Below are 14737 nucleotides of genomic sequence, written 5' to 3'. Positions count from 1 at the left end.
CATGAGTCGTGATAAGGAACTTTATCTGAGAGCTCAGTCATTTCACTTCGGGCAACATCTGTTAAGAAACGAAGGCTCCTATATCGAGAATTCGATACCATCTCTTTCATTTTTCTCAACAATCATAAATCTATTAAAATGTTATTTATCTTATTTGTCAAAGTTATTTGAGAGAGACCCTATAAGGAATTCCTAAGATATTGTGAATTACTAATATATATGGCATGGTATTCATATCAAATATGTTTTGGGGCAAATCTGAAAATAATATTGATATCACACGTCATATCTATAGTAGTTACTCTATAAATTATCAATCAATAACATGGTATTGATTGTTTATAAAGTATTCACTGATAAAGTTATATTAGGGTCCGTTTGATTGATTGGATGGAATGAATTGAATCATATGTTTATTTGAAATTTTATGTATTAATTATTTCTCTCATCAATCAAATTATTAAATTATTTATTACACGTCATTAAAATCATAAAACAAAAAATTACAATATGTACCCTCCATATCGTTATTTATTTATTTTTATTAATTATTGAAGAATAGGTTTTATGTGAGATAGTCTCACGGATTTATTTTCATGAGACGGATCGACTGGACTTATATCAATCATAAAAATTAATATTTTTGACATAAAAAGTAATATTTTTTCATGAATTAGGTCAAGTTGTAAATCCGTCTAAATTATATTTTAATATAATTATGTTTTCTAGATTTTAAACTTTGATAAATATATATTTTTTATTATTTATTTATATATTTGAGATTTTTAGAATTTAAAATATTTTATTTATTATTTTATATGATATTATGTTACGTGAATAATCATCTACGGATAAATGTTATAAATTGTTAGATTTGTAGATGATTATGATGGATGATATTTATGTAAATGACTTTATTAGTGTTATCTCCCCAAATATATTTCACGTGTATGTCTCTTGTGAGACGGTCTCACGAATTTTCTCTGTGAGATAGGTCAACCCTACCGATATTTACAATAAAAAATAATACTCTTAACATAAAAAGTAATTCTTTTTATGGATGACCCAAATAAGAAATCCGTCTCATAAAATACGACCCTTAAGATCGTCTCACACGAGTTTTTGTCATATATCACTCAATTGTACATATAAGCAGGGATTCTTGGTTGATAAATAAAACACTTCATTCATGTGTAATTCTCATCTTTTCTCTCTTCTCCTTTCTCTTATATTTTCTATTAGATTTATAATACATTATTTGTGATTAATCCTATTATTAATATTATACACATACTAACACATCAAACATCAGTGAGTTTAGATTAAATATATTTATGCCTATATGTTTTTTGTGTGTGTGTGTGTGTGTGTGTGTTCGAGTAAGACACAGACCAACCAATCTCCAACGCCAATTGATCCTGAGTTGAAAGTTTGGTGATGTGAATGTGTGATCACACCTAAAAATCCTCGATTTCACCTGGATATATTGCAATGCAATGCAATGCCTTCGAACAAGTAGAAATTATAATGGAATCTCGACCAAGAACTGCGTGTGTAATTGGTGGCACTGGTTTTGTGGCTTCTTCGCTTGTCAAATTATTGCTTCAGAAAGGCTATTCAGTTAATACTACGGTACGAGACAAAGGTAAGTCTCCCACTAAACTACTCAACTTCACTGATTCTATAATAAAGATATCAAAGTTACTTGTTTCTTTCCTGGGATATGATTTCCACAGAAAACGGGGCGAAGATATCTCACTTGCTAGCATTGCAAAATCTAGGAAACCTGAAAATATTCCAGGCGGATTTAACAGATGAATCCAGTTTCGATGACCCTATAACTGGGAGTGACTTCGTGTTTCACGTTGCGACGCCTGTTAACTTTGCTTCTGAAGATCCTCAAGTATAGGAATTAGTAAAAAAAAAACATGATCCATCTAATCTTAATTAAGTTGTTTATCATGATTCCAATTTTGCATGCAGAATGACATGATAAAACCAGCGATTGGGGGAGTGATTAATGTGATGAAAGCCTGTGCCAAAGCAGGAACTGTTGAGCGTGTGGTTTTTACATCATCTGCTGCTACAGTGAGTATAAATCAGCTAAACGAGACAGGATTGGTGATGGATGAAAATAACTGGACTGATGTTGAATTCCTCACCTCGGTCAAGCCCCCCACTTGGGTAAACAATTTTTTTCCTGTTAGAATTTGCAATATTTCCATTAAGCATTTTTTCGGAGCATTATCTTCAACAAATGGTTAAATATGAGTGTGCATTTGAAACAACTTTTAAAATGATTTAAGATGCTGGATAAATATGAAGAATACGGCGGGCCATTTATTTGTTTATGCTGAAATACAACCACTACAACATCATTCCAGGGGTATGCTGTCTCCAAAACAATGGCTGAAAAGGCTGCATGGAAATTTGCCAAGGAATATAACATCAACCTCATTACGATCATTCCTTCTCTAATGGCTGGTCCTTCACTTACTCCAGAAATTCCCAGCAGCGTCACTCTTGCAACCTCCTTAATAATAGGTATCTAAATATTTTATAAGTCAAAGCATGTACCTCACAATATGGCATGATCAAGTAGAATGCTTATCTTAAAGTACACTGGAAAAAAAATTGCAGGAAATAAATTCCTTATGAACGGTTTAAATGGGATGCAAAAGCTGTCGGGCTCAATCTCTTTGGCTCATGTGAAGGACGTCTGCCGTGCTCATATCTTTGTAGCCGAAAAGGATTCAGCTTATGGCCGATACATTTGCTGTGCCGTGAATACCAGTGTATGTGAGCTTGCAGATTTTCTGAAACAGAGATACCCTATGTATAACATCCCAACAGAGTAAGCACTGTCTTCTTTCAGCGATCCCATATTTTCGGATAGACTGTATCAACTGTCGTATTTTTTATTACTTGCAGTTTAGGAGATGTCCCATCGAAAGCCAAGTTGATAATCTCATCAGATAAACTGCTGAATGAGGGGTTCAAGTTTGAGTATGGAATTGAAGAAATATATGATCAATCTGTGGCCTACTTGAAGGATAAGGGGTTACTTTGTGATTGAAGATTAACCAGATTATGTATATCTATCCGACGTGTAAGATGCAACAATGAAAACTGGTGCAAAATTCATCTAAACTTCAATCTGTATGAAAGATGCTGATCACAAATATAAATAAAGTCAAGAAGCTTTTATTTCAGTTCTGCTACAAAGGACAACTGAAGCAATTATCAGAAACCAAAAAAAGACCACAAAACTTGTTTCTTGAAATTCTTCAACTGCAAAAGAATACAAAGATACCAAATCATGCTAGTTTAAGTTTATAAAGACAATAATCATTTGTCTTCCCCATCTGAACAACCTTCTTAGCCTCTGTATCTCTAGAGACCTTCAACAAACTGTCTACCACCTTTTGCAACACCCCTGAGTCAACAAGACACTTTCTCTCAAACAACTCATTGCAAAGCTCGAAACACCAATCATAATCTCCACGGTCGCAAGCAAATGAAAGAACTGCCCCAACCAATGCTCTATCTGGTACAAAATCACATCTCGCCATTTCCGAATACCAATTTTTCACCTCCTTCACGTTTCCCTCATTACAGTACCCTCTAATCAGAGCTGCATAGGTAAAAAAATCTGGCTTTATTCCATTTTGACCCATGTCAGTGATCAATTTGCCTGCTTCTTCCAACTTCTTCTCATTGACTAATCCAACAAGCCTTGCATTGTAACTTCTAACATTCGGAATTAAGTTACATTTAACCATTTGTTTCCACATATTTTCGCCATCGTCAAACCTTTTATCCTCGTACAGCCTATTAAGAAGAGTATTGAACGTTATCAAATCTGGGTTCGCTCCATTTTTTCTCAACATGTCATCAAAAAGAGCGAGCCCTCTATCCAGCTTCCCCATTTCACAAAACCCTTTAATCACAATGTTATATGAAACCACATCCGGCTTCACCTTCCACTTCATCTCCATTTGCTTAAAAATTCCCTCAATTTCATAATAATTTCCAGCACTAACGCATGCGGACAAAAGTGCATTCACGGACTTCACAGTTCTCTCACAATTCCTCTCCGGCATTTCATCGAACACTTTCTTGGCACAATCAAACATACCCGCTTGGCCATACAATTTGATGAGCCTGATGTTGAAGTTCTCTTTGGAGACGTCATACTTGAACTCGTTTTGGTGTTCAAGAATTTCTTGGATCCATCGGAAACGTTTCGCAGAGGCTAGGCGGCGTACGGTTGTCTCATATATTCCTGCCTTGGTGCGGAAACGATCAGAAGAGGAATAGCGTTTGAATTTTTGGACTAGTCTTTTGAGATCCCGTTCTTTGTAGAGGTCCTCGGAAAGAGATTTGATCGAGGGGGACTGGAATGAGGCTGTCGTGGAGAAACTACGGCGGAGCAGGGAAGAAAGGGCGGACATTTGGCTGCTCGAGGGTTCGACAAAGGAAGATGTACAGGGATGTGAAAATATATGGAAATATCGAAATATGGTACCGACAAAATATCGAATTACCGAAATTTTCGGTATCGGTATCGGTACGTAATTATTTTTTTTTGAGTATTTACCGAAATACGGAAAATAAATTTTTTATTATTATTTTTTTAAAATTTAAGTTCGGTATACCGAAAAAATCGGTATACCGATAATCTTTTCGGTATACCGACAAAATTTTCGGTGTCAGTACGGTATCCGGTATGAACTTTTTCATATCGAAAATTCGGTATACCGAATATGCGGTATACCGAATTTCCGTATCGGTATCGGTATGAAAAAATTCCATACCGATATTTACGGTACAGTATACGGTACCGTAGTTCGGTACGGTATACCGTACCGTACCCACCCTTAAAGATGTATGATTTCAAGTTTTTTAAACAAAATCGTCTGGAACATTTTTAGCAAAATAATAAATTAAGATATAAAAATTTAAGTAGGGTTGACTTTATATTTTATAGTTCAAGCACTTTTTTTACACCACTTAAATTTCGATTTGTAATAATGTAAGTTGTTACTGTACACTCAAGGCTTAACAAATTAGTTGAGATCGCAAGTTCAAGAGTCAAATATTTCTAAGCTCGATAAAATTGTCGAGCTCGAGATCGTTTGTGCTCGAGCTGGGCTCGATAAGGTTAACGAACAAGTTTTTTATCGACTCGAGCTCAGAGTATCTCGCGAGTAGGTTGGTTCGTTTACATCACTGACTATGACATGATATTAAACACACAACATTATATATTTATTTTGAATTTTTAATATGTTATTAATTAATTATTATTTGAATTGCTCTTATGTAATTTCCCCTTTTTATTCAGACTTTAGATTTTTAAAATTTATTATTAATTTAATATAAAAAAATAAGTGGACATTTTTTTTAAAAAAAAATCCAAATATATTTATTTATATCTGACTAATTTATAAAAAATAATCCAAATATATTTATTTATATCTGACTAATTTATAGTATATATGACAGTATTATTTTATGCATTTCCTATCAAGATAAAGCTAACAAGTTCGAAATAGATAACAATTTTTTCTTTAGTGAAATTGCCAAAAAACCTTTTTTTAAAAAAAAAAACATGGCTAAAAAGCTCCTCCGCTATGGTATATTTGATATTCATATAACATTTTTAAATGTAATTTAACTTTTATGTGCTTGATTAGATTAGTAAAGCGGGTATCGATTTTGGTATTTTATATTATTATAGTCTGAAAAATAGAAGTCATAGTCATGTGTTGGGAGTCTCAGAACTTCAATTCATACCATATTTTTTTTAATATTTAACCAGTTTTTTTTTAATCGTTTGGCAGACATAAAAGAAAGATCTTGTTGTTTTTCAACAATTTTTTTCTTGTGGATTTCTCGATAGAATTCTAACTCGGATGAACTTTTGGCCATCTATCAGAGAAATACAATGTGTAAACCGATGCTTTTATGTGTTGTGAAAGTCATTCACATGCTACAAGTATGTTCACAAAGAGGCTTTTTTTAGGTCTTGAACTCAAGAATCAAGATCTCTTTCAACTTTGGAAAGACTCATACCACTAGGCTATCAAAGTCTGGCCGCAAAAAGGCCTTGATTGTTCAATAAATTAGGAATGATTCTATGCAAAATTATTTAAAGATTTAACATTTGACATTTTACGAAAAATTATAGCTTGTGGTAACTATAGAATTTTAATATTTTAAATTGTATAGCAACTCAAATATTATGTTTCGATTGTTCTACTTAACAAAGTCAATTATTACACTTCAAACATGATAATCTAATGGCCCGATATTGTTTTCCTGAAGGTTGGCCACACACATTAGCTCGACAGGCTATTAACCTTAGGAGGGTTTGAAGGATCGGTTTTGACACCTTTGAAGGTGCTTCAAACACAATATTTTCCATAAGCTGCAATAGCTTGTGTTCTAAGAATGAATACAACGATGAATTAAATCGAGTTTGGTTTTCAAATCAAGTGAAAGACACTCGAAATAATCTTTTGTTAAGAAAACTGAACAGTTTTAAGCTTTTAACTTGTGTAAACTGAATAACTGAAATAAAGGGGATCAGTTCGGGTTTTTATCAGTTCAGTTGTGGGAAAAACTGAACTGATCAAATCAGTTGTAAAACAATAGTTAAACAGTTAAAGACACAAGATATGTTTATGGATGTTTGGAGACTTCAACTGCTCCTACGTCACCCCTTCTACCACCTCAGATAGGATCCACTAGAAGAATTTGATTTATACAACACCTTGTACAAACTCATTCCAGAAGGGTAGCACCCAACTAGAACTCCTAGCACTCAAGATTGCAGGCAGCACCTGACAATCCGCATAATGTTTAACGTCTCTTATGCCAAGACTACAAATACAATGTTTAATGTCTTTGTGTGAAGACTTACTCAGCTAAACAATAAGCTCAACTCTCTGTACATGTAAGTGATTGTGTGTGAATGTGTGAGAACTGATCTAATCAATACAACACAAAAGTATTTCTCACACAACCACACTAACTGCTTCAAGTAAGCTGATATGAAACGAGTGTGTCCTCTGTTTTCTTCACACACTAGTATTTTGTTGTTGTTCCGCTGTTTCTTCAATAGTTTTGATCTGGTATTTATAGTCGCTTAGCTGACCGTACATGAAGACTCAATAATAATGTCTGTTGTATTTGCATGTGCTTCCTTATGATATGTCTCTTCATTCTGACAACTGTTCTGGAAGCTTTCCTCTGTTAGCTCTGTTGAAACGTCCATTATTATACTTTCGTCTGTGAAGTAGCTTGTACCTTGTATATTCGTGCTTAGTTGGGTTCCATTTGATAGTCTTGTCGTGATATGCGAATTGATCAGTTATAACTGATACTCTGAACTGGTCTGGTGAACTAGTTCTATGAACTGGTCTGGTGAAGTCGGTTTGGACTGGTTCGGTTTTGGCAATCAATTGACGTCTCGATAGCTTCAGCTTTGGCTCGAGAACTGATCAGTTCGGGACCTGGCCAGTTTCAGCTTTTCTACGCACTAAATAAACTTGTTAGAAACAAAATAACAAGCTTTGTTAACATCAAAATCAAGATTGCGAACATAAAATATTTCAATATGGTTTTTATTTTTTTAATTTCTACCTTTATTTTTGACTGTAAATGTAGGTTTGGTTAATTAATTGTTAGTACAAGCTCTTTATTTTATTTTAAAAAAAAAATCTAGATATAATAATACTAACAACAACAACAAAGCAGAAAAACGTCTCTGTACGTACTTGCCAATTGCAACAGAAGTAACAGAGCGAAGATTATAGTTAGAGTCATGGGTACAGCTGAGTTAGGCATAAGCTCACAAATCACAATTGTGCATCACGCATTATTTTTATTATTTTTTTTAGGATATTTATATTATCTATAAATGTTGAGGTTCTTAGTACTCAAACCTTTTTACACCAATTAAGTTTCACGAAAATACCATATTCATTTAGATCAATATTATATATAAAAATTGAGGCACTTAGTGATCTGACTTCGTGATACCAATTAGTTTTTACGAAAATATCATATTCATTTAGATAAGTAATATTTTCCATATATTTTATTCATAACTACAATATCTAATCCACTTAAAAAATTCAAAAATTGACATATTATCTCTACAATCACATATTTAATATAATTGCATTATTATTATCCAAATAATAATTAAAAACTATAACAAAATTTTATAAAACAACTTGATATATTAATTATCGTGATCATGATTTATGGCAAAAACTTGTGTGAGACGGTCTCACGGGTCATATTTTGTGAGACATATCTCTTATTTGGATCATCCATAAAAAAATATTACTTTTTATGCTAAGATTATTACTTTTTATTGTGAATATCGGTAGGTTGACCCGTTTCACAGATAAAGATTCGTGAGATGGTCTCACAAGAGACCTATATATGTAATAATGATTATTTTACACATGGACGTCAATTGTTAGTTTACAATAAATAATTTAAAAACTGTATTCTTTTTACCTGAGTTTTTATATATATAGCTAGTAGCATGATTTGATATAAAATAGTTTTATTAAGCTTTATAAAAATAAATTCTTTTAGCTATTCACATGTCCAATTGAAACTGAAAACTATGTCAAAAATCAAACTAAATCATTGTTTCATACAGCTAAAAAAACTTTTTTTTTTTTTTACAATTTTATTATAATATTTTGATAATAAAGCTGATTTTTTAATATAAAAAAAAATTTATGTTACATTAAAATAGTTTTATATATGTTATTGACATAACATCTGAAATAAAAATATATTTTATAAAATTAAAACAGGCTTTTGTATCTCTCATGCTAAAAGATGCCTCCCAACTCCCAAAGCTGCACTGATATGTTGACTGGATGCTTAACCAACTGCAACAAGAAGATTCCCACCTCTCTTCAAATCAAGACCGTTAAAATCTTGTGAAAAATGCTTATACATAACAAAGCCCTCCTCTCCCAATGATCCATTTCTTCATCTCCAATGGAACAAGCAAAGACATTGTCAAGAAATCATCAAGTAGATGACCGGAAATTCAAATCCAAGAACCTCGAAGCCGAGAGGCGGCGCCGTAAGAAACTCAGTGATCGTCAACTAGAGCTACGATCTTTAGTCCCTGTCATCACCAAGGCAAGATTTTCTATCATGAAAATACATATTAATTATCAGTATATACATGATTTAATAACTAAAGTTTTTTCTGTTGATTTAGATGAATAAAGCAACCATAATCACTGATGCCATCGCTTACATTGAAGACTTGAAAAAATGTGTTGAAGATCTCAGCGACCAACTACTCCAAATGGACCAGGAAACTTGTGTACAAGGAGAGAACATGAAACATGGGGAGACTAGCAATATTGAAAGAGAGATGAAGAATTGGGGAATAACAGTATGACTCTCATTTCGAGTTAACTGTCGTAAATTTTCGAACTTTTACGACTCTTGAGATCGTCAGATAATTTGAAAGTATTTTTTTTAAATCGTTGCAGCAACCTGAAGTTGAGGTGATCAACGTCGATGGAGGAAGGCTATGGATAAAGATGATTTTCGAGAAGAAGAAGAGAGGTGGGCTTACTAAAGTTATCGAAGCCATGGCTATGCTCGGATTCGATCTCATTGACACCAGCATTACCACATCCAAAGGAGCGGTTCTTGTTACTACATTTCTGGAGGTACACGCTAGTCTGTCTAAGTACCGACAAATTGATCATATGCTTCAATATGTTATAATTCGAAGTTAAATAATTTTTGCGGAAAATTACTTAGGTCGTTCATGGCGGGACGTTCCCGCGGAATGCTGCCCAGATCAAAGAGTTCTTGTTCAAGGTCGTCCGGAACGTCTAAACACGACAATGCATGTAATTGCATTAATCGGTCGATTATCGATTATATCGATAGAGACAGGTAGTTGATTTAATTTATAGGAATCGCAACCAGAAATCAATTAACTAGTTGATTTATGGGATTATATTTTATTTACAAGAGCAACTTACATATTTTTCTAAAGTTTTTACTTGTTAAACAATTTGAAAGAAACCCTCTATATATGTTGTCAGGAATTATTGTGAACAAATATATCTGACATTGACGCTAAATCATATTGTACTGTTGAAAGTGATTTGATTTCATCCCTAACAGAAAGTACCGTGCATGATTTTTTTTAATATACTTTTGGAATGAGTTAATTTCATGTCTGTCTTAATATGGTATCAGACCTCAGGTTCCACTTTTATGTGTTGGACTGCCCATAGTTGGGTCACTCATTCTGCCCATGTTTGGGTCAAACTTCACACCCCAGTTCATTTTTGGATATGAGGGGGTGTGTTAGTTATCCCACATCGATTGGATAAAATTCATGGGACTTACATATATGGGTTTTGATGATCCTCCCCCTTGAACTAGCTTTCAGGGTTGAGTTATGTCCAAGTTCTAATCTTAACATGGTATCAGAAACATGAGGATGGTTAGGTTTGAGTTTTCATATTTTCCGTCTCGTCTTCATTTATAATATTCATCATCATGTCTATCAGATATTTAATTTCATCTGCATCTTCGTCCTTGTCCCCATCCTCATATCCATTTCATCCCCATCTTCGTCTTCGTCCGCATCCCTATCCTCATATCCATTGCAGGATTGGATAATATCATATTACGACATATAATATTTTCTCAAATTTAAATTATTTCGAGTAAGCTATGAATATTTACTAAATTGTTAAAAATAATAAAAAAATAAATATAAAAATTAGCAAATTACACATCATAAAAGAAATAACAAAATATTTGAAACAATTTATCCTAAAATAGCATCAACTATATACTAATAATTTTTTTTTCATCCAACTCATATCATTCAACAAAAACATATTAATATTAACATCATAGCCGAAAAATCATATACATATATATGTGTTAGACTGTCTATAGTCGAGTGTTCGGATCGGGTATGAGTAGAATTATTTAAAAAATATATTCATCCTCACACTCGAAATTCTCTATACTCAATTATCCATTTATTTTACGTACCCTCCTCTATATGGGTCAGGGTAAAAACTTGTGTGAGACGGTCTCACGGGTCGTATTTGTGAGACGGATCTTTTATTTGGGTCATCCATGAAAAAGTATTACTTTTTATGCTAAAAGTATTACTTTATATTGTTAATATGAGTAGGGATGACCCGTCTCACATATTAAGATCCGTGAGACGGTCTCACATGAGACTCACTCTATGGGTCAGATATCGAACTCTCCGACAAAATTTTCATCCCTAATGAGACATGATTTTTTTTTATTTAATTACCAAAACATGGCTCTGGACCACTTCCGTCGGTAAATTTGTGAATTTCCCATTGGATTAGAAAGTGAGAGAATTCGTAATTTGGGTTATTTTGCTTGTTGGACCCGAATCATAGTGTTTGCAAATTACATGGACCCGAATCATATTGTTTTGACAATTACATGGACCATTTGCTAAGAAGACAACCAAGAACCTTCGACGATTTATATGTATTTGAGATTCTTCATAAATTATGCATACAATCCATCAGACAAAGATCCAAATTTACGACGAAGTCTTGAGCCCGAGACCCGTAGAAAATTATTTCCCAACCCAAAAATATTTATAAATTATAAATTGGATTTGAAATTTGTTTGTATGTGTTATGTCCACGCCCACTGCGATATTAAAATATATAATCGACTTTATATATATACATATACACACACGAATATTCGTTGATGTTAAATTAAATATATGTGAGTTCCACGAATATTACTAAATATTTAACAATCAATATTATAAAGGGAATGTTTTTCACGACATAATATATATAGAGTATGTCTCTTGTGAGATGGTATTACGAATTTTTATATGTGAGACGGGTCAACCTTACTGATATTCACAATAAAAAGTAATACTCTTAGCATAAAATGTAATATTTTTTCATGGATGACCCAAATAAGAGACCGTCTCACACAAGTTTTGATCAATCTTATTCACATTTGTGTTTACAGATGAAGTAACACACACCCTCATGGTGGACATCGTATCAAAATTATATATATATTTTTTCTCCAATATAATATAAAATTTTACTTGATTTAATAGCCGAGGATTAGATATATGAGGCCAAAGCTTGTACCACCAATTACGTCACATAAATTGACAAAGATTATTATTTAATTAAGATGGAGGCAGACTTGCAAGATTAGGTAAAAATTCACATACGAAGATAAAGAAAATACCTAAATCTGATACGTGATCATGTTTTGTCGAATCCCATTAATAATTTGACTTTTATAAAGCTTGTGAACTGCTACTTTTTATAAATTTGAGAGACTTCTTTCTTGATTTAAAAATACTTATTATTTGACCAAATCCCTAATATTTTATAAAGTCGTCCAAATCTTTATGCGCTAAAAGGCTTAAATTAGTACGCCATAAAAACAAGATTATTCAGAAAATAAACAGAAAATTAGTAGGATTTTGATCGAGTTGTTGCGTTGTAAGTACCGGAAATCAAATCTTTTGTTGTATGTTTATATATATAATTGTGAGGAATGTTTCTTATTTATATAGTTATTTTGCCATAAAAGAACCTAAATCGGAACATAGAACTCAGTTTGTACCAAGAGTATGTATCTTGTGAGACGGTCTCACGAATATTTTTTCGTGAGACGGGTCAAACCTGCATATATTTACTATAAAAAGTAATATTTTTTACATAAAAAATATTATAAAATTAACTCGTGAAACAGTCTCACATGAGCATTTGTGTTGTACCAATATACCTCTCAAAAGTTGTGTTCCATAACATAATGGTAACGATGTATTCGATTTTCAAGTTGTTATTTTTTTTAAAAATATTTTATATATATATATTCGAAAATATTAAATTGATTCATGCATACACTTTTACACTAATTCACATCAAGTCTAAATCTAAATTATTCTGTTCAATGTCGTAAATTTGTCTGAAAAATATTAAATATATTTGAAATAAAAAGACGTACTATTGTTATTGCTAAATTAGCATGTCAAAATTGTATAAGAAAAAATAAACATCATCTAAAGCAGAAGATGTAGGGGAAACTTTGTGCAAATCTGCAAATCCATTTTAATTTATCGAATACCATGACAGGCCTATGACTGTTAGTTCATGATACCAAAAGTCTTAAATTTGGGATGAGATATCGTACTTCAGACTCAATTATAGCAAACTCTTCTTCAATCCAACTAGAAAAAGAGAAAATTACAGTTTAATTATGTAAATTTGTCTGTTTTGAGTTTTAGTTTTGTAACTTATCAATATTAAGTTTTAATCCATTAACTTGAATTTTTGTTTTGTTTTGGTCTTTTTCTCTATCCAAAAGTCACTAAGTACAACGAAATTATTTATTTGACATTGATGATCTCTTATGTAGCTCTTGTAACAGAATAAACCTATATTACACACACCAAAATAAATATGAGCAAAATAAGTAAAACAATACTCAATATTTAAAATGAGATGAAAGAAACTTGTCATTTCCCTTTATTTTTTCTTGCATAGATTTTAATATGTATAATATATGTTTTATTCTTGTTATATAAAACATGTAGGAGATTATCTATTACAAATAATAATAGTTGATAAATTTAGTGTTTTCGAACAAAAAAAACCTCAATATATTGGCTCCTTTGAGATATATTAGAAAAGATTAGGGAATAAGCATATAGAATTGCATTGTCACCGTATCTCTCAAGTGTCTACAATATATTTCCAAACATTTTTTCGAATACACTTTTTAATGAGCATATAGAATTGCATTGCCGCCGAATCTCTCAAGTGTCTACAATATATTTCACTTTTCAATGCTACGGAAGTATTTGGTCAATCCGTTACATGTTCTTCGTCATGAACCATTTGAGCTTGTACCGAATTTTTCTTATAAAGAACGATCGGTCCAAATAACCAAAACAATAAAAAAATGTAAGTTATTGGGAAAAAAATCAAATATGGACTAAATGCATAACTAAAACTCAAAATCTACTAACTGACATATTGAAATTATCATTTCTCCAAAAAAATATACCACACATCGCTATGTGCATATGTCCTATATACTCAAACCATGAATAATGCTAAAAGAATATGAGTATCTTTAGACATCGACCAAAAAAATGCTAAAAGAACATATAAAGAGGCCAAATATGCTTAGTTTTCTTCATCATGTTATATATATGTGTGTGTGTGTTTTGATATATTGTACACCCATTGTGACCATCAATGCGAGGTGTCACTCATCTATTGCATACGATAAATTATATCCAAATTGTACATCAATTAGATGAGTGAACTATCTCATTGTTGTACAGCCGCTGTGCACACTTATGTAAACACCGATAAGGTGACACTCACCTATTGGATGTGTAATTTTCTATCTTTCATCATATCCANTATAGACACACACACACACACACATGTAAAGAAGAGCAGGTCTAACTCACCTCCCAACTCCATCATCTTCCTTAATCGGACCAAAAGTGAGGATTTGTTTTCCGGCCCAAGTCCATTACTTAAGAATTTGACCCATCTAACCGCAAACTTGCTCCATTTATGAAATAATGAATACGTCATGGTTTTCATAAATGGCCCCCACACAACCTATTCACAAACAATAGAATAAAAATATTAACACT

General features: G+C 32.5%; 3 protein-coding genes across 3 annotated transcripts; 2 read left to right on the top strand and 1 right to left on the bottom strand.

Annotated features, from left to right (window-relative positions):
- The first annotated feature begins 1486 nt into the window (after positions 1 to 1486).
- LOC140980230 (anthocyanidin reductase ((2S)-flavan-3-ol-forming)) lies at positions 1487 to 3130 on the top strand. Its single transcript, XM_073445958.1, has 6 exons — positions 1487 to 1645; positions 1737 to 1903; positions 1984 to 2184; positions 2385 to 2544; positions 2641 to 2854; positions 2932 to 3130. Exons 1-6 carry the CDS (start codon positions 1492 to 1494, stop codon positions 3074 to 3076), a joined length of 1041 nt encoding a protein of 346 aa, XP_073302059.1. The 5' UTR covers positions 1487 to 1491; the 3' UTR covers positions 3077 to 3130.
- A 54-nt stretch (positions 3131 to 3184) lies between these two features.
- On the bottom strand, positions 3185 to 4483 carry LOC140980224 (uncharacterized). Its single transcript, XM_073445949.1, has one exon. The coding sequence runs from the start codon at positions 4452 to 4454 to the stop codon at positions 3318 to 3320; it is 1137 nt and encodes a 378-aa protein (XP_073302050.1). The 5' UTR covers positions 4455 to 4483; the 3' UTR covers positions 3185 to 3317.
- A 4782-nt stretch (positions 4484 to 9265) lies between these two features.
- LOC140964992 (transcription factor DYT1) lies at positions 9266 to 9900 on the top strand. Its single transcript, XM_073425052.1, has 3 exons — positions 9266 to 9445; positions 9546 to 9728; positions 9823 to 9900. Exons 1-3 carry the CDS (start codon positions 9266 to 9268, stop codon positions 9898 to 9900), a joined length of 441 nt encoding a protein of 146 aa, XP_073281153.1.
- Positions 9901 to 14737: the final 4837 nt, after the last annotated feature.

This window comes from Primulina huaijiensis, chromosome 1 (assembly GCF_012295235.1).
Source record: "Primulina huaijiensis isolate GDHJ02 chromosome 1, ASM1229523v2, whole genome shotgun sequence".
Taxonomy (NCBI): domain Eukaryota; kingdom Viridiplantae; phylum Streptophyta; class Magnoliopsida; order Lamiales; family Gesneriaceae; genus Primulina; species Primulina huaijiensis.
This window is presented reverse-complemented; position numbering and strand designations above follow the sequence as displayed.